Consider the following 21,128-nt stretch of genomic DNA (forward strand, 5'->3'; position numbering starts at 1 on the left):
TGCACTGTTTCGGGGTAACCTTCCCGATTTCTGGTCACATAATACCATTTTACTGACCTTTACCACTGCAGAGCTATTACTTGCGATTTTATTTTATTTGCATTTAAAGGTTAAAGTCCGTCGAGGCAACAATACAATACTGCGGAAAGAACAATACTGTGTGAGGAAAATACTCCTCTCCCAAAAATCAGACATGCCATGTAAAGTCAAGCAGAGCTGCCCCCAGGACATTTCTAGTCAAGTTAAAGATACGTAAAGTTACTAATTGGAAGGACTTGACAGACAAACCTAAAATGGTGATAAATGGAGCAGTGGCAGGCTCTGGGAGATACTTCGAGATAAATATATTAGTGGAAAACCAGTTGTAGCTTCCCATCACCTCCTGCTCATCAGCGTTTGGTACCTCTGGGTGGGTCTGCCCAGTTTTTGATACCGGACAAAAGATGCACCATTGGCAAGTTACTGGTTTTGGGTTTCAGGAGGGAGCAAATTTCAACTTCTAAGACTAAGATTCAGATATAACATTGATGCTAGGATCACAGTGTGTGATGTCATCCCAAGATAACGGTTTAAAAAACATCATCATTTGTTTGCGCATGATCCTAAGTCATGAGATATAAAACATTTTCCTTCAGAAAGGATTGACAATGCCCTGTATCAATTTGTACAATTTCCTGACTGGGTGGCAGAAAGCCCAGGAAATGGTGCGGGATTAAACTATTGCATCAGTGTAAACAGGTAAAAATGACAATGTAGGTTGATATGTGGACAACTGGCTTCAAGGTATGGTCCCTGCGTATAAGGTTTTTCTCAGCCCACAAGTAGGGTTGGATTAAGGACAAAGACATTTTGGTGTCTTTTGCAAGAACACTACAGGCTTCTAAAACATGGACTATAAAGTCTGCCACTGGTCAAGACACACTGGGGTAGGGGTGGCAAGCATCTTAAAATGGGAAGGGGGGGGGGGGAGACTTCTAGATGACAAATCTGGTTGGACTTTGGTTTCATCAGGTAGGAAAATGGAGATATAGTAAGCACAATTGTCACTCAGATTGCTAATGCCCATTTCCGCTTTTCGAGGCAGTAAATAAAGATGGATTGTTAACACCTTCATGGTCATCAACACAATCATCTTACACATTAAAAAAAAAGAAAAAGAAGTTGTCCACCATTGCTTCTCAATCAATGGAGTACCTCAAGTAACTAGTAAAGAATGGGTATATTTGCCAAACACAATACACAAGGTAGTGCATCTTTTATATACAAAAAACTTCTAATGCTATAAAGAACACGTGAGAATATCAATGTAAAGAATAAAGACAAACTTGCACTCAAGAACAATTTTATTTCAACAAATTAAAATGTAAATGTTAATAAATTAGTCAAAAAGGCCACAATAGCTAGGCTTTGGGTACGGGGGTACTCAGTGTACATGTGGTTTGTCTCTTGCAAAAATCAATAAAACAAAGTTAAACATCAAAAGGCCACAATACAGTAAGATGCAGGCAATGTTGGTGACATTGAGTTATATTAAATATTACATAATCTATATATGACAAAACGTAAATCCAGTTTACATTTGCAAAACAAAACATAGTACATTTAGGAGTACATGAAATAGTGTCTGGCACTAGATTAGAAGTAAGCCATATCAACTCATTGGCACTGCCCAGTCAGTCTTTTCTCATGCTAAAATATTGTGCTACACAGCACAAGAAAATGGTAGTCCTTGGCAGCAGGGAGTTTGAATGCAATGTTTTTTTCTATTTTGAAATGTGCGAAGAACTCCAAATACCCTGAAAGACAGAATGGTCAACGAACATGTTCTAATAACCGACCAACCACAATTACGAAGGTAACTGAATTTCACCATTATGTTCTGTAGTATACACACACTTCCAGTAATTGAGAGTGAAAAGAATGTGTGCTCTATGGCTTTGTATATAGGCAGCAAAAATTTGATTTCTGTTTTTATTTTGCATTGAACAGATTTAATTATGAAAAACACTGGTTAACAGGTAGATTATTTCACCAACCTGACTTTAATAGAAAAAGTACCACTCCTTCTAAAGCACAACAGCCATTTCATTTTCTTCAATAGCAATTTTAGGTTAAAACCACGCAGGCCTGGATCTCAAAAGAAAATGCAAACTATGAAAATAGACACTTTCTAGAAAGGATACACGTTATAGTATGTACCAAAAGTGTACCCTATTAACAGACATATAACACCGGAGTCACTTTTTATAGAGGATAAAACACGAGAAACTATTCCACCCCTATTTCTCACATTTACACAAGCCACACTTAAATGAATCTGCTATGATCACCCCCTCCAACAATTCTTTAACCCTCTCCACCTCCATCAATATCTACCTCGATCGAAGCAGTGTGAATTGTAATTTATATCTATTTAGATACTAGTTTTTTCTAACAAGGTTACAAAAAAAAATCTCCATGTAAAAAAGTTACAACGAAAGACAAAACTGCATGAGAAATTGCGGGTACATTGCCATTTTGGTAGTAGCACACAGTTGCCATGCTAACCTAGACAGAAAAAAAGAAATAATGACAACAACAAAAAATCACAGGGTAAAGTGATTTTCTTGAGGAAGGCTGTGTGCTTCACTTGTAGTTGAAACAATTGATACATTTTTTAATGTGGCGGTCTGGTAAAAATCAATACATTTGAAATATTTTCTAAGAATTTGTCCAAACGCAGAGCGGAAACTATGGTTGTATGCTTGAACATAAAATCAGATGCGAGTTTGACACCATGCAAATTGATCATACTCTATTATACGTTTTTAACACGGTCTTAATTACAGGTTTTGCCTTTTTTTAAATGCATCATAACCCATGGACAAGCGTCTCGACTAAGCTTCCAGCTCTTGTTTCCAAATATATTGAAGCGTTTGGTCACATAATATAACGGAGAGACTTTAAAAAAACAAAAACAAAGCAAGTTCCCACCTGTAGGCTACACAAGTGAAAAACCTAAAAAAAAAACAACTAAAATGTAGCAGTGTGGCAAGATAGGTGTCCGGTTCTCATTTCCTTTTGCTTTTCGTGTCCGTTGTTTGGAAAACACTAGAGGCAGACATTAAATTTTCGATGTATTGGCCAAGAACCTGATTTTCCGATTTCAGTTTCAAGTTTTCTTCCTTCACCGCATCAACCCTTGCAGAGAGATCTACAAAAGAACAAGCGGCATGAAATTCTCTGTCAACTTTATAAATTATGGTTTGCTTAACATTCACTTTCAAAGGATTGCAATTAGACCAATATTTCACGCACCTGTAAAATCTGTTCGTGTAGGACTGCTGAAGTGCAAGTGCACTTTTAATTAATTTACACGAATAATACACATACTGTTCATATTTAAATGCTATAAATGCTCTATAGCGGTCTCTAAAAATCCCCGCAAGAAACTACTACGCTGTAAAAATGGCAAATACAGAATGAGCTGTTACTACTTACGATTTACATTTTTTTCCTGACTTTCCTGGGTTAGAGTTTTTAGAGGTCAGAGATGTTACTACCTGTGTTTGTGAACAAGAAACTCAGCAGCTTCCCGGAGGTCAGTCGCAGCATGCCTAGGTGAATGGGCGGTGCTAATTAACTATGACAACAAAACGTACCCTCCCTGGTGTCAGTCATTCCTTTCATAGCATCAGTGGCCTCGACAGAACATGTGACATTTAACTGCAGCCAATGATTAAGACTGCAGGAGGCAGACAGGCGCCTGTCACAAGAATCATCTCTCGTCCTCCGGACATCAGTGCGGTTTGCTGACAATCCTGTGCTGGCTTGCACGGAAGGGGCCAGTTTCCCTCCATTCTTGGGGCCCGATGCAGAGGGAGATGGCAAGCCTGTCCTCACTGTAAACTCCTGTTTTAACCTGAAAGGGGACTGCATGTTTCTGGGTCATAGTGTATATGGGATCACTAACTGCGTATACCTCAGGCAGCACCGTTCTAGCGGAGTAAAGCAGGTGGCATTCATGCCTAGTATGGGCTGCAATGGGAAAACAATACAGAAACCTGGTTATTGTGAATCCTATATGTTATTCCTCAATACCCGAGGAAAAATTCATACTTGCATGGTAAGAACGGAATCAATTTTGGTACAAATCAGCCACCCTGCCATTGATGTTCAACAAGTGATTGCACTCTTAAGAGTATTCGTTATAAATACTGAAAGTGTGGCCTTTCTGGATATATATTTTTTTCTTTAAGAGTGATCCTCGTGTTTGACTCGTTCTTGTCTTATTTTAGTTTACTGCTCCCACATTGGGTTCATTTAGTATAGACTTTTCTTGTAGGTTTACAATAATTTCCATATTCGATCAGTGGCCCAGTTTTAAAACTGCACATTTAAACCAACTTCATAAATATGTATTCAACAAGATGAAGACATTGTATATGAACATCTCTGATTATATCATCAGCGAGTCTTTCATAGTGTCTTCATTTGTTTCTGAGGTCCAGTCTTTAATTTAAAAGGGTACTTTTATAATTGCCTGAAAACTTGAATCTAGAGGTGTAAGCTTGTTCAGATCGTGTCTGTGCCAAAAATACATTGATCATTGCCTATTGCAAACCCAACTCAGGTGAGGGAATACACCTGCACAAACACCTACACCTGTCCGTGCACAACAAACATCAGATTGCATAGAGAAAAGATTGAAATAAAATACAAAAAAACAAAATTATATTTTAGGCATCGTCATAAATTTATTTCTTTTTAAAGAGAGCTTTCTCTTACAAATGGATGTCTCTGGGATCTGTGAATAGGCTGAGAAATTCAGTGTTTACAAATAACTAAAATATAATCATGGAAAATCATAGTTCTACTCCAGTGGCGGCTGCTCTAATTTACAGACCCCCAGGATATAGCGGCATAAAAGTGCAAATTTAGCGGCACAAATATGTAAATTTAGCGGCACAAATATGTAAATTTAGCGACACAAATTTGTAAATTTAGCGGCATTATTGCGGCACTTTATTTTACTCGTAATCATTCTTTTTCAGCCCTAAATCAATGGACCTGTTTTAGCATAGTATTCCTCTTTGAAATAGGCATGTTTAAAGTTTCTGCAGCTCTACGGAAGCACAGCTCCAATCTACTAACCTACTAACCCCTTGTGGGAGGGGGCGTATTTCTCCCTGGGATTTTTCTAGTGCCCATGAGTGCACCCCTGCCGGGGCACCACTTTCACCGCTACCTGGGTGCAGTTGCACAGCTCCTCTTTGCTCCATGGGTGCAGTCACACAGCCCCCATTTGCTCCCTGGGTGAAGTCATACAGACAACCATCGCTCCCTGGGTGCAGAGGTACAGCTTCCTCTTGTGTTGCGTGCACTGACTCCCTTTTATAGGTAGTGCCGACAGGGCAGACATCTCGCAATAATCATCCTTCAGAACTAGTTTCCCCATTTCCAAATTCAGTAGCTCTGACCATGGTGTCTCATCCTCTCCCCCACTAAACACCATAATGCCCATTGAGAGAAACTCGCACTGCCTCAACTATAACCAAATTGTGCCCGTTATAAACACCTGCATGTGGCTCAATTTAAATTATGCACTACAAAAGAGCAATATGCTGCCTACAAAAAAAAAGCTAGGGTCCCTGTAAGAGCGCAGCCCGGGGAATAATGCATCATGTATTTCGTCTGCTTCCTCAAGATGAAAGAACTGGATTGGAGAAATAACCTCAGCACGGGGTGATAATGCAGTTAAACACACTCAAACAATAGGGATGGAAGCACTCCCTTCCACAGCCCAGCTACCACAGGTAAATCAGCAGAGTCGGGGAACCTACCTGAACCCCCCTGCAGGGAAGCCAAGCCTCGCTTAAAGGTTAGCTTTGCTAGCTCCTTTCAACATTGGCCCCGTGGAACTTTTCAGTTTTTATTAAGAACTTCTTTGATCCCTCTTCAGGACACTGAAACCGGATACATTATCAGGATCTGCACAATGTTTGCCGAGAATTTAAAGTTCAAAATTAAGCTCAATTTAACATAACAGCAATGAGCCGGAGAGTGCTGCTAAATATAAATTACCCTTAGCCTCTGTTACTAATTTTCAACGCGTTTCCCGTCAGCGTCCGCCAGGGGGCGCAGGCTGTGTACCTGTGGGCTATGTTTACCTGTTGCCAGGTCCCATTGTCAGGCCGAGGGGTGGGACGGACTGTTGAAATTCAAGGAAAGAAGGCGAGGTTAGTTACTGTGCCTGCCGAGAAGGGAGAGCAGACACGGAGGCGGCCGAGCTGGAGGAAGCGGCGTGAAGGGGAGAAAGAAGGGAAGCTCCGCAGGAACTCTAGGACAGCAGGACCATGGCGCCGTTTTACGGGGTGACGTATGGGCGCACAGCCAATAAAATGGCATCATTTTTTCATGCCTACCGGGAGAGTTTTTTTCGCGGGCAGTTTGGCAAATATCGCGCCCGTAGCGCTTGCCAGGTGATTTCGCGATTTTTTCGCGAATCGCAATTTTTCCGCGAATTGCGAAATGCTGGAGGGTCTGAATTTAGAAGTGGTAGGCAGGCAAACGGAGGCAGGAGTAATAACACACTTACCTGCCGCTGCATTGGTGCTCCTCTCCAGACACTGGTGCACACTGCACAGGCTCCCGGGGGCCAATCACGGTGCTGCTCTCATGCGGTTACCAGGATGAGCACAGCGCCATGATTGGCTTGAGCTGGCTGGCTTGATGCTTGCTCAGGCACAGGGAGCCTGTGTCTGTTCTTCACCCGGCTGTGCATCACAGCTGGGTTGGAGAAATAGAAGTGTGCATGTCGGGTTGGCAGTCCAAAGACAGCCAGCCAAACCTGAAAGCACACTCACAGTGCACACCAGTCCTACTCTCTCTGCTGACGTGACGCTCAGTCAGGATGGCTCCGCCCTAACACACAACTTGCAATGGCCAAGTAAGAAGAAATTAAATTATAATGGTTTTATTTTATTTTTCACTTTTACCTCTGCTGCCTCTCAGCAGTGGTAATGGGGGAGCCAACCCGGTCCTACTCACTTGATATTTGTAAATTGGTAGCACAAGCAGTATGTATTGCATTGTGGATAGGATGAGCAATGAAGCAGAAGATGGTGACAGCTATCGGGGCGGGGTTCAAGCTTTTCTGTAACTAAAGTTTCTCTTTTCTTGATGGTTGCTGCCATCGTCTATCTGTGGTGAGCTTCTCTTCAGTGACCTAGAACCAAAGATAAATTAGCCAACAAGATCGGTCTGTGCCGATGTGGGAGGGAAGGAGTATGACTGATGCTAATAAGCTCTGCCTTCTCTGGCAGTGGCAAGTTACACCTTAAGCCACAGTGCGGGAATGGAGGGTCATAGCAGTTTTTAAATAGACCCGCCATTAGAGTGATCGAAGAGTGCCTACAGTTTACCTTACGCACCAAGCCAATCTGATCAAGTAATGAAAGAGCATACAAGGCCTCATTAGTCTAGGGACCATACAGGTTTATACTTCACTCCAAGTGAAATAAACTAGAAATAGTTGACAAACCAATTAAACTGCAACAATGATGTGCATTGAAGGACAGGATGCAAAGATAAAAATCACTCACCTTCCAATGTGTGCTGCAACTCTAAAACCTGATTTATGAGTCGTGTTTTTTCTTCCATTTCAATCTGGTGTTCCGCATCCACAGCTGTAAGGAATCAGATAACACTACTTCAATCCACTGGTGTAGACAACAAGTAGAGCAATGCACATAAAACACGTCAGAATGTAAAAGGGGGGCTTTCTCCCCGTCGAGTTAGTGCATCTTCAAAAAATGTACAAAGTAAACAAGACGTTGCTTCACAATGATTTTGCTCAACAGCCAGGCAAGGCCACCAGAACACAACGGTGAATCTTAATTCAGAACAAAAAGAAATGTCAATAATGGTGATTTTTCTAAACAGAGGGAGGGGCGGTTAATATTGCTAATTAATGCCATAGGCATTGAAAAAAAAGACCTATATTCTCAATTATCATTAACAATATAAGAAATGGACAATTCAAAATCAAATTAGCTTCCATCATTGGGGCAAAGTTGCAGTTAAACAGACTATGAATCACAATTCTGATTTGTCCAAGTCACCTCTAGCTGGTGGTCAGAGCTAAGAGAATTGTGAAGCACTGCAGCAACAGAAAGCAGAACACCCTCCATAAAGGCTACTGAATGGGCGGGGAAGGTGGGGGGGGGGGATTGGGTGGGAAGGCTGGGGGAGGTTGGCAAGAGGATGGTAACCAGAATACCTGGCACAAAAGGCGAGAGGAGAAAAACGCTTATCTACTAACCATGCAGTCCAGAGAACAGAATGCCTGGGCCATTAGTCGGGGGACGGAAAGAGTCAAAGATTATCCTATAGCTCTTTACCATCTTCTGCTTAAAAATACATGTGCAAAGTGTGGAGGTCACAAAAAGTAAAGCAGAGGGGGCCAGCAAATATTTTTATATACTGCCTCCCCATCTAGAAGTTGGTCCGACTATGAAGCGCATGTTAAACTCCTTGCATCACTTCCTGTTTAAAATGGAAATCCTGGGAAGGAGAGATCTGGAGATTGTTGTACAGCTCCCTTCTTCCTTCTAAAAGGGATCAAAGGCAGAGAAGGTGGAAAACCCAGTCACAGTATTAGCTTTTGGAACTATTGAAGCAGTGTGGCTGGATAATTAGAAGTCTTCCAAAACTACACAGTCAAAAGAAGCCAGAAGTAACATGAAATAAGAGAATTCAGTGTGTAATAACACATGTGCATCTTTGGAGAAGAAAGTGCACACACCTCCTCTTTCTGTGGCCTGAAGTGTTTCGGTTGCAGCTACTGAAACTGGTCAACTCCTCCTGCCCAACGTGTCAGCCTTCCACAGTGTTACACTGTGACTCTTCCATATTGCAAGATAGACATACTTAGCTTCATGGGTAAGGCACAAATTGCATAGCTCAAATGCTACACAAGAGCTGCTTTCAGCTCTGTATTGTGGTATACAAAGTTCCACTTAATGGGAAATAAACTAACCTGAAATTAAGTTGGCAAGCTAAGCCAAGATCTGTATACAGCAACTGATCAGTCTCTCGACACCCAACCTCTTTAGCACCCTCTTGATGTGGGAAAGGCACTAGGAAGGAATACCGGTTGTATCCGTAAAATGATGTAACACTACACTAATGCTCATGTTGGCTGAGATGTGTGTCAACATAATGAGAAACATCACAGCAAGCAAAAGGATGACCGGTTGAACACTTTGAGAATTATGATTAAGATGGTCATAATACTCGTATGCAAAGAAACAAAATAATTACTTTCAACATCGGCTGACTAAGAAACATTCAAAGAGGCCAGCACTTTTTCCCTTTTAACACTGCATATTAGGCTGAACAACAGTAAACTGTGTGTATGTAAAGCGCTCCGATACTTACGGGTCGAGCTAGCGCTATATAAAACTTTAAAAAAATTAAAATTAAATTAATTAAATACTCTAAGGAATGTCAAACCCCTTACCATCCATCTCCGTGTTCATCACTTCAGAGGGTAAACTTTCTTGCCCTGAATAGGATCCCGGAGGGAGATTTCCTGCTGAAAAATAAAATAAAAGTGATGAATAATTATCCAAAACAAACAATTTTATGCAAAAAGTAGGACCGATCATCAATCGGACATTTAGGGGAAAAAACTTTAGTGTGTTGATAAGTTACAGATTTGGATTTTGTGACATGAAGGAGAACGCTGTTAAATGCAAACATTTTGCTTGGAATGGTTGTGAAAATAATGATTCAAACAACTTTCTCTCAAGCTTCATATTGCACCAGTGCTGCTACCCTTTGCATCATCTTACCTCGATTTGGATGAGACCACCTCAATTCGCTGTTAGGAGAGTGTACAACGTCTAATAAACCGAATATTCATATACTCAAAAGAAAATGGAATGGTGATAAATGAAACCAAGACTAAAATCATGGTTGTCACAAGAAATGTAAGCTTAAAGCATAAATACAATTAGTATATAGAGAACACCCAACTCAAATAAGTTGAAGTATACAGGTACTTGGGTGTATTATTCGGTGAAAAGGGAAACTATCGCCCACAAAAATTGGACATACAAAGGAAGGCAAAAGCTTTGACGGCAGCATTCAGGATTCTGCAGAAATCACTTGGAAATCTCACTTATCGTCCCCTTTTAAAGGTTATGGCGGCAAAACTCCTTCCCACTCTTACATACGGCAGTGATGCATTCATCGGGAAAGATTCTGCAATAATAAATAATGCACTTTTAAAAACTTTCAAATCCCTTTTTTATTTTCCAAATAATGCATCGCCCGCACAAATTAGATTGGAGTTCGGCCTAAATAACCAGCACTAAGCAAGAAAGGGCCAATTTATTAAAACATGGAATAGGATAAAAAATGACCATGACAACCAGCCGTCTCAGTTATTATGGCAAGAAATAAACAACAATATGAAATCACCAGCCTGGAATTATCTTAAAATGACGCTAGAAGAGTTTGCCGTTATGCCAATTTGGAACAACACAATAAACACGACATCATTCAAAAAGGTAATTAACCGAACAACAAATAAACTGTCGCTTGTACAAGATAAATATATATTGGCAAAAAGAAAACATGCATGGCCAATAATAAATGGGTTTACAAAAAAGCAGGTACAAGTGTATTTGGAAATACCTTGGTCAGAAAAAAATAAGCATTTTTTTATTAAAGCAAAATTTGGTGTACTCCCGGGACTTAGTCATTTTCCTCCTTGGATGAAAATGGAGGGGTCTACACTATGCATACTGTGTAAAACCGGTGAAGAGAAGATAGTCCATTTGCTATGTAGTTGTCCTGGACTTCAGATCGAAAGAAAAAACTATACTTAAATCATCTTTTAATATGCAAGGAATAAAGGACATGTAGGCAAGCTCTGATAAGGTGTCTGCATTCTAACGACATAAGTATGAATTCTGCCTTCGCAAATTTTTTATTGAGAGTAAAAGCAAAACTGGGAGATTAAGATTGTGAAAACGTTTAAACATTTGAAACCGCTTTAGAATTCTGTGATATCTATTATAACTGACTTAGTAGTTAGTCACGTATTTTTTATTAACTTGTTTTAGTGTTTTTTTAAATTACAGTATGTGTATATGTATTTGTTATATGGTAAGATTTTAAGTAATCAAACAATAAAGAATTATTATTTTTATTTCACTGTTAGGAGAGTGACAGCATGACAGGGAGGCTCCAACACTAGCCTCTGTGCCACCCCCCGCCTGCCCCCCCCCTCTCCCCTCCCGACGGCTTACAAAATTTATACCATGCTGATGCTGCACTAAAAGCAGTGCACACTAAATTTGTTGCCTTTATGCCATTTGAATATTTGTCTGAGGGAGATAGCACAGATGTTAAGCAGGACAACTCCTAATTTCTCTATAATAATAATAAAGAAGATTTATAAAGCGCATGTTTACGCCATCTCGTCGTGTCCCCGAGCTGAGTGAGAGGGAGGTAACAGCTTAACCGCGGTCTGAGGTCCCCGCTATGCTAACCGGAGAACAAATATGTTTTAAGCGCCTTCCTAAACTTAGCTTCAGAGATCTCCATACAGAGTTTTACAGGGAGTTTATTCCAGTTTTGAGCTGCCAAGAACCTGAAGGATCGGCCTCCCATTCTGGACTTCTTTACCTTCGGCACTTTCAACAGCCCAGTCCCACTGGATCTAAGAGACCTTCCAGGCACATAGCTAGTGACAAGGTCCCTCAGATATGAAGGGCCAACGTTCTGGGTGATGCGGTGGCAGGTGCATAATACCTTAAACATCACTCTTTTCTTTACTGGAAGCCAGTGCAGTGAATACAGGGCTTTTTTGAAGCCGCCCTCCTAGGCTGCATACGTACCAGCCGTGCGGCAGCATTCTGCAAGACCTGTAGTCTCCCCAGACCTTTTGGTATGGCGCCAAGGTAGAGTATGTTGCCATAGTCTAGGCGAGATGTAATAAAAGCGTGCACAAGCGTCTTCCTAGCCCCTATGGGGAGGAGATCTAACGTTTTGCTTAGATTTTCGAGGACTCCAAAGCATTTCCCCACTACGCGTCTGATATGTCCATCATAGGAAAGAGTGGAATCCAACCAGCCCCCAAGATTTTTCGCCTGGGTGCATGGTATGGGGGTAGGGCCCAGACTCTGAGGCCACCAAGCCGATGTCCAGCCCGATGAATCACCCCCCACCACAAGCACCTCTCTCTTGCTGCCATTGAGTTTCAGGCAGTTCTTAGCCATCTAAGAACCAGGATACAGAGACTAAAGCCTAACAGCGTTCATTTAACCAGTTGGACAAGAGCTAAGTTTTATTAAACTCAGTAGCTTCAGGTACACTCTTCTTGTCGCAGCTTTTGTAAAACCTCAATTGACATCGGAAACTGTCACTATAACATCGGGCACTTACTTTTCCGTAGGTATAGCTTGGTCATTTCTGAACTGGACCTCAGTGGTAACCAAAGTATAATCACTATTAGAAGCAACATACAATTATGCAAATCTGCATTATTTCCTTTCATAGTGCTATCATCATATCCATTTTTTTCGGTCCCGTACTCATCTGACCATCTTATTTTGTCTCTCAAACTGAAATTGCAGATATAAATCAGACAGCCGTGCACTACTAAAAATGCTACATTTTAGTTGCCTGCTAGCTAGTCTATCTACCAGGAGTTTCATGGCTTGCACCGGAGAGAAGCCTCATTACAGTTTCAACACACATATCATTCCGCCTTCTTCCCATTATAGCTGTCTGTGAAGATCACAGAATTGTAATAAAGAACTAGAATGTTCACCTAGGAGACACCTTTAGATTCACTCACTTTTCTTTACATGAAGCTGAATGTGTACACGAAAATGGTTCTGATCTCGACTATTACAAGCTCCTGAAGTAAGAGTCCCCGAAAACGTATTTCACTTTGTTGCTATCATGTTTTGATCGTCTTTCAAGTGTTGTGTAGTCCCTGACAGATGGTATTTATCAAAAGAAAATCCTTTCTGTGTATTAATCTTTCCTTTAGTGACCAAAAATAGCCTACACATTCAAATCAATACCAGTTTTGTAATTATGGTATTACAGAGATATTAGGTAAATATTCGTACTCCACACTAGAATATCATTTTTTACTCTCAAAAGTTTATTATACGGGAACATTTATATTAAAAACCAGTGGGACTTTTAAATGTATATGTTTTATATGTATTTTGTATTTAACTTGTGAACATAAATATGCACGATTTTTAATGTGGAGTGACTCTGAGGTAGATACCGTAAATTGGAATTGTTAGACAGTATTTAAGATTGTACCAGAGCACCCTATACATAATACTAATTGTCTGAAATTTTAAACAATGGTTTTTAATATAAATGTTCCCGTATAATAAACTTTTGAGAGTAAAAAATGATATTCTAGTGTGGAGTACGAATATTTACCTAATATCTCTGTAATACCATAATTACAAAACTGGTATTGATTTGAATGTGTAGGCTATTTTTGGTCACTAAAGGAAAGATTAATACACAGAAAGGATTTTCTTTTGATAAATACTTGATACCCAGTCCTTTCTGGTCTTTGGGAAACTCTCTTATTTTGGAGATTGTCCCTGACAGATGGGACTGTTTTAAGAAAGAAGCCCCAATATTTTGCCAGCTATACACTTCGTAATTTGAAAATGTGTTAATTATTAGCCTTTGAATTTTGTCATTAATAAGATATACGGCGCAACACTGTAATAGACAACAAGTATACATTTGGAATGTGTTTTTTAATTTCCTTATATTTAATGCACATTAAAAATAGTTTTGAAGTCTGTGGACACTCTTGAAAGGAGATACAACTACTAGAAAAAGAAAGTGGAATAAAATAAAAAAAATAAAAAATTGTCCAAACTAACACATTTTATACTAAAAGAACATTTTAAATAGGTCAGCCTGCAAATAGCTTCCTGCTCCCTTTAAAATAAGGGGCGCCATAAATGACTAAGATGTATACATGCTCCCACATATTTTAAACCAGCTAGTGACATATGTACAATAACACTCCAAGGCCCAGTTACTTCACCCCACACCACAGGAAAAGTTTTAAATTGGGCATCTCATATTCATTAATAGGAGGTCCATTTTGTTATGAATACAGAATGTTAGAACTCTAGTTGTTCATTTAAAAACGTGTGGTGAAGCTAGAAAAGCCCACTGGGTAATCAATTTACAGACTGCTGCTGCTGTTGAACATACATGTGTCAGCCTGCAGAGGTATTTCTGACATGAATGAGGGAAATTTTAGAATTTATAAAAAATGTGGAAACATTTTAGCATTCCAGAGTACTAACTATAATTTCAGTGACAAAATGATACCCATTATTTTGCTCATTTACTAAAGTGTTCTGTATTGGAAAATATGTCTTTTCTGCGGTTACGAATTGAGCAACATGGCGTTCAAGCGTGCCTCAAATTTGTGGTCATTATATAATAGTGACACACTAGTTGTTCATGGGAACTCTGTGGTGAAGATGCTGGAGACCCGAGAGGAATCAACTGACTCAAGTTCCCACTGGAGTACGTGTTTTACTCAGCTTATCACACTTTTCCCTCTTCTCAGAGGATAGTATTTGTGAATTTATAAAAAAAATGTGTCCTCATTTTCGCTTCTGGAGCACTTACAATCATTTCCGTGAGAAGTCTTGTGAGAAAACCCATTTTCTATCAAACATTATTCAGTAAATCCCAATAGAGGGTCAGCATTTTTCACATGGTGATATCACCTTAGAGTTCACCTCTGTTCTTAAGTTAGTATGTCACTACCATCAAATGATTTACATTGCAACTCAAATCGCTTATAACCTTTTTAGGTCTTGGATCTAGACAGCAAATCGGCTGTCTCGAAGAGATGGGTTGTATATACTTTGTGGGCTTCAGCCCGCCCCCAGGCTTTCCATTTGCTGGCTCCATCGTCGCTCTCCTATTTTTTCTCCCCATTTGTCCACAGCTTGCATGTGTCATACCGCCTCCTGTGTTTAGCCCTCCCCGCGAGCAGGGACCAATTACTACTATCCATCCACAGCACCCAATAAAGCAAATCATTTTGGAACTACTTTTTAAATTGATTTTGAGTACTTCACACAAGCGTTCGCTCCTAGCACCGATTCTGTAAACAGCCCTGTATATCTTGTCTTTACCACATTTGCTGTTTTGCCAGGCGCCCTGTTACATTTCCCAAACCCCTCCAGCTTGTTCCCGCTGCTCCACAGCCACACACAAATGTAGTTCTTAGTTGACCCTGATCGAACAGTTGTCATGTTTACTTGAGGTTCCTTAGACGCAGATCAGAGATTACCTTCTTGTTGCTTGAGACCAGGAGCCGTCACTACTGTGTTAACAGTTGCAAAAATAAAAAGATATATATGCTGGCTGCTGTGGCTATATCCACTAAATAAAGATCTTCACCTGTATCTCTGGGTCTGCTGTTCGTTTTTCTCGAAGGACCTTCTTCCTGATATAGATATAGATATAGATATATAGATATATATGCTCCAAGGTACCCACAGGTAAGGAATGCACTCATCCAGCAGCCCTTATTTAGAGCGGGTAAAAGACATCACCGCATCCCAGTCTGCAGCTTCTCATGTCTCGGTTAAAAGCCTGACGCGTTTCTGAGCCTACGCTAGTCTTCAGAGGCTCGACTTGAGTTTCTGACGCCTTGACACTCACAACGCACAGCTTTGTGGGACTTATAGTCCGTGTCTCTTCCCTGTATGGGTGCGTGTTCTGCCATTTCACAGCCCTAGATGGGCCCCGGGATGCAGATGTCCATAGATCCCTCGGCCGCTGCTTCACAGTGGGCTCGGCAACTTCCAGCCCATGACCCCCTGTGGTGCGACAATTTACACGCGGAAGTCCAGCCGCGGAGTATGCACCACCCCGTTACCCTTGGGGGTCACGGAAGTGAAACAGCAGCCCTACATGGGATCGAGGACGGGCCCACTTGTGGGGTCCATACACGACTTGATTGTGTGCTTTCCGCACCACACTTCCCATAATGCACAGTCTCATCGGAGCCTCCCATCGGCGGGTGTGTCATATGGAAATTGGAGAAGTGTGTCAGCGGGTGCGCACACCGCTTCCGTTAAAGCCCCTGAAGAGAAGCAGATGGAGCTTCGAAACGCGTCGGGCAGATCCATTACGGAGCGGCATCTACAAGCGGATCCCCGTCCTCACCTACACATAAATTAAGCTGCTGCTCGTGTGCTACTCAAGAGGTGGACAACCTGGAGCGACAATTTACACGCAGCAGTCCAGCCGCGGAGTATGCACCACCCCGTTACCCTTGGGGGTCACGGAAGTGAAACAGCAGCCGTACATGGGATCGAGGACGGGCCCACTTGTGGGGTCCATACAGGACTCGATTGTGTGCTTTCCGCACCACACTTCCCATAATGCACAGTCTCACCGGAGCCTCCCATCGGCGGGTGTGTCATATGGAAATTGGAGAAGTGTGTCAGCGGGTGCGCACACCGCTTCCGTTAAAGCCCCTGAAGAGAAGCAGATGGAGCTTCGAAACGCGCCGGGCAGATCCATTACGGAGCGGCATCTACAAGCGGATCCCCGTCCTCAGCTACACATAAATTAAGCTGCTGCTCGTGTGCTACTCAAGAGGTGGACAACCTGGAGCGACAATATATATATATATATATATATATATATATATATAATATATACACATACACATACACAAACACAAACACACATAACACAATCCTTTTCGGGAGATAGATAGATAGAGAGATAGAGAGAACCTACTGGTGGTCGCCAGTAGGTATATATAGTTAGGACCAAGTTTCCATAGGAAATCCGCAACATTCTATTGGGAATACCTTTGGCGTCAGTTTTGGGGGGATTCCTCAAGTGGGGGCTGAGAAAAAAGGGGGGTCCCAAAACGTGTTTTCCCCATGTTATTTTCCATAGGACGATTAGACACGGCTACAGCCCAAACGGCTGAACGGAATTACACCAAATTTGGCAGAGAGATAGAGTTCGGTTCGCAGATCGCCCTTTTGCTTAAATGGTGTAAATCTCTACAGTAGTTCCTGAGAAAATCAAAATGAAAAAAATGTATATATCTATAAGCGTGCACCGTACGCGCACGGTACGTGTACCGTGTGCGGACCTTCCTGTGCGCGAGTTGCATGCTGATCAACACTCCAAAACAGAAATTGTTGGCAGCCATCTTGTGCTAGGTAGACCGAGGCACATGAAAGCAGAAAAACAAACGTGTGGAAAAAAAGGGGGGCAGGGTAGAAGCACCCTGACCCACTAGGCCTGCTCAGGGGGTCCCACAAGGACCCCCAAGGCCCCAATTTTTTTTTTTTAAAAAACCCTGTATGTGTATTAGAATTATAGAAGTGTGGGGGGTGCCCAATCCCCCCCACACTGCCCCGGGGACTGCCGCCCTCCGGGGCAAAGCAAAGCAGCCCCCTGGCGCATACTGGAGGCTCCTGGTGGGATAGCTGCCCCCCAGGAACCCCCAGTATGCAAGGGGAATTATTGTGATTGTGTGATTGACTGTATGGATAACTGTCTACTTACTATTTAAATGAATAGATAAAGTGGTGTTTGTATAAGTGTGTAGCTAAGTAAATATGTAAGTATGATCCATTGTTTGCATAAGTGAGTAGGATGACTTCATATGTGAATAGGATGTGTGCTGGTGTGTAATGTCGATATAGGTGTATAAGTATTTTTGATAGTGTTCTATTGTTCATCGACAGCATGTATGAGTGAATATACAGGTAAGTGATTAGATGTGTGTATACATCTATGAATCACTGAGTGGGTTTTTAGATACTTGTATTGCTGTGACAATGGATTCAAATATGATACTCTGTATTTTACAAAGAGTGATGAAAGATTTTACTAGTGTATGAAAAGGTGTATGTGATTGTCACATGGATGATGTCATCAGTGATGTCATTTGAGATGTCATCAGTGATGTCACTGACCATGTCATGAATGATCTAATATGTGACATCAGCAGCAGTGTATTGCGGGTGCGTGAAATATAGTTAGTACAACTAACTATATAGGAGCAATTTCAATGGTTTTGTATGAGTGAAATGTCCAGCTAACTATAACACCCCTAAAACTTATAGTTTTTGAGTGAATTTCAAAGGTTTTTTAAATGCTAATTCCTAACTATATAAGGCCTGAAACCTATTGTTTTTTCAGTGAATATATATATATTCCACCAATCCCGCTTCTGCTAAAACGGGCTGACACATGCTCAGGTACGGTAGAGAAAAGCTTTATTTTCACCATCTGGGCACATCTTGCTTTGATGAAAAATCGCCACTGCTGTAACACCTGGCAGACGCGTTTCGGCTTGTTTGCCTTCCTCAATGCCAGCTCTGTGTGACAGAGCAACGCGGACAGGGATTTAAATGTTCACGCATCAACTCCCAATGGAGGAACCTCATAACCATAAACAGAAGACTGCGAGTTGCCGATAGTTCTCATTCCGCCTGTTGTTGTTTGTCCCCTTCAATTCACGCCAAGGTAAATGACTGTATTTCACAGGATGTTAGCCAATACATGCAGCAAGTGAGGAAAACACAATCCAGATTCGGGGACATAGTTCAGTCACTAGGTACCCAGCACACAATAATGCTCTGCAGCCTGAAAGCTGATAGAGTCATTCTCCCCACTGAGGTCAACAAACAGTGATTTGGCTTTCCTCCAATCGTCCTTTCAGCAGGCAATCTGCCGCTCTTTCCCCAGTGTACCAACACAAGTGCTGCTACTGTGGGGGCGCTGCGATGCGTACCCTCATACGCTCACTCCAAACATTTTGTCGGCTACTCGCAGAGCACCAGACCAAGAGGCGTGTCAGTCCTCAAGCACCGACATACATACATACACACACACATTTTAGATTAGGATTCCCGTTCATGCGGAGGATAGCCGTCCATCTTGGAATGGGGAAGTTCGTTGTTTTTCTTTGTATTTTCTTTGTCCATGTAAAGTGTACTTAAAAAGTTCTTGCTGTAGCAGTGCTTCTGGTGATAAAAGTGTGTGCATCAGTGAAGGTGGGAAGAGTGCATCTTCTAATCGCAGCTCAGTCGAAATCGCTCTGACACATAATTAATTTATCATGTGAGCAGTGGAGGTAGGGATGCTCTAATGGAACACGCTGCATTAGGAACCACTGTCATTTTGCATTTGCCATCCCTCAACCGCCTTCCGCATTGCCTCCTTGCCCATTCCTCCTGCCACATCCCTCATCCACACTTGCCCCCCTCCTTGTTCTTTAATTATCAACTCTTTGCCACTCCCCTCATTGTGTCCCACCCTTCTATCTTATTGTCTTTATTGATTTGGCTAAAAGACATTCCCGGCTCACTTGAGCTGAACAGGTAACGCTGCTTTTTTTCGTTTCCTAATAACAGGATGTGACTTTGACTGACATACATTGGGACGTATAAACATAGGCTGATACAGTGGCATTGCGCACCGAGATCTTTAGATTCCTGCACGAGCTCAGCAGCCATCTCCTGGTTAAATGATGCAATGGAAACCGCTACACTACGAACCATTGCCATTTAACATTAGGTCAATGGCTTTTTCCTTACTAATCAATTTAAAAGAAATGTACACATTTGTCCCATTAAATATATTTGTCGAAATTATTCTCCTTTCTAGGTATCTTTCTGTTTTTAAGGTGCCATTAGCGAGTCATCGAAATTTTGCATATTTAGCTACAGCAGACCCATTAAACACTGCTCTTTTATCAGGAGTTCTTTGGAGGAAAAGTAATGGGCAAATGGGTAGAGTTTTACCTTCATCATCACCTCGGGACCCTGCTTGTCCTCAGACAAAGTTTGTGATAATTGGTCTGCCTGTAGTACCACATGATCGTCCCTAATGTCTCTTAATTTTGCAATGACAGCAGAGGCATTAGGGGAACATCTAGGGCCTGGATTAATCAAATAGTCTCAACAGTACATACATCTCAAATATTGGTCTTGTGCAAAGGGGTTGTCTAATTAGTCACTAAATTAATTCACATTTCCACATAGGGTGCTAACAAGCATTCCAATTAATACAGTTTTATATACTGCACAGGGCCTATTTAGAACTATTCAAGATAAGTAAAATATACACGCCTGCCTCCTTGTATTGACCGAGGTGCCATGGCCAAGAAGTTTATTTTGCGCACATGTTGTGTAACTAGTCTGCACTGCCGCAGTATTAGAATAATAATAATAAAGAAGTTTATAAAGCGCCTGGTGACGTCATCTCGGCGTGTCCCCGCGCTATGGAGATAAGATATGTGCAGTGGTTGTGGTAGGCTCCTCCGCCCAGCAGTGTTCTTAAAGATTATACAGGTGGGTTTTTAAAAGTTTTCTGAACTTAACCTCTGATTCTTCCAGTCTGAGGCCAACCGGGAGCCGATTCCAGTTGCTAGCCGCTAACAGTCTGAATGAGCGGCCTCCCAGTTTTGCTCTTTTTACACGGGGAATCCTCAGTAGGCCCGCTCCTACTGAGCGTAGTACTCTGTTTGGCCCCAGTGTGTGTACAAGGTCCTGGAGATAGGATGGAGCTTTATGCCATATAATCCTGTGGCATATTAAGAGCGCTTTATACATGATTCTCTTTCTGACCGGTAGCCAGTGTAGAGCCGCAAGAGCAGGTTTAGAAGCTGCTCTTTTTGGGAGTCTCAAGACCAGGCGGGCGGCCGTATTTTGAAGAACTTGCAGGCGCCCCATGCTTTTTTCTGTGGTACCTAGGAGCAGGACATTTCCGTAATCCATACGGGAAGTTACCAATGCTTGAGTCATGGTGCGTCTGGCCTCCAGCAGAACTAAATCTAGGGTGTGGTTGAGAGTTTTTAGCACCCCAAAGCACTTTCCCACTAGGCGGTGAACGTGGCCCTCATAAGATAGTTTGGGATCAACCCACACTCCCAGGTTCTTTGCCTCCTTACAGGGAATGGGCGTTGGGCCCAAACAGGATGGCGACCAGTCCGCCGTCCAGCTAGAATTGTTCCCTCCAATCACCATTACCTCCGTCTTGGAGCCGTTAAGCTTCAAGCAGTGAGAGTTCAT

At 41.9% G+C, this 21,128-nt stretch overlaps 1 protein-coding gene across 3 annotated transcripts in view; it reads right to left on the reverse strand.

Moving 5' to 3' along the window:
* Positions 1-1,325: 1,325 nt before the first annotated feature.
* Positions 1,326-21,128, reverse strand: part of SCOC (short coiled-coil protein) — a 96,206-nt gene continuing 76,403 nt past the window's right edge. For 2 of the 3 annotated variants that reach the window (XM_086962097.1, XM_086962100.1), the window contains exons 2-4: positions 9,503-9,577; positions 7,584-7,667; positions 1,326-3,193 (exon numbers count right to left, since the gene is read on the reverse strand). In XM_086962097.1, the coding sequence (XP_086818223.1) occupies positions 3,051-3,193; positions 7,584-7,667; positions 9,503-9,521 (246 nt within the window). In that variant the 5' untranslated portion in view covers positions 9,522-9,577 and the 3' untranslated portion in view covers positions 1,326-3,050. The remainder of the gene's footprint in view (positions 3,194-7,583; positions 7,668-9,502; positions 9,578-21,128) is intronic. The other variant, XM_086962099.1, reaches the window with a different exon arrangement.

The sequence above is a fragment of the Lissotriton vulgaris genome, chromosome 3_1 (genome assembly GCF_964263255.1).
Source record: "Lissotriton vulgaris chromosome 3_1, aLisVul1.2, whole genome shotgun sequence".
NCBI classification, from domain to species: domain Eukaryota; kingdom Metazoa; phylum Chordata; class Amphibia; order Caudata; family Salamandridae; genus Lissotriton; species Lissotriton vulgaris.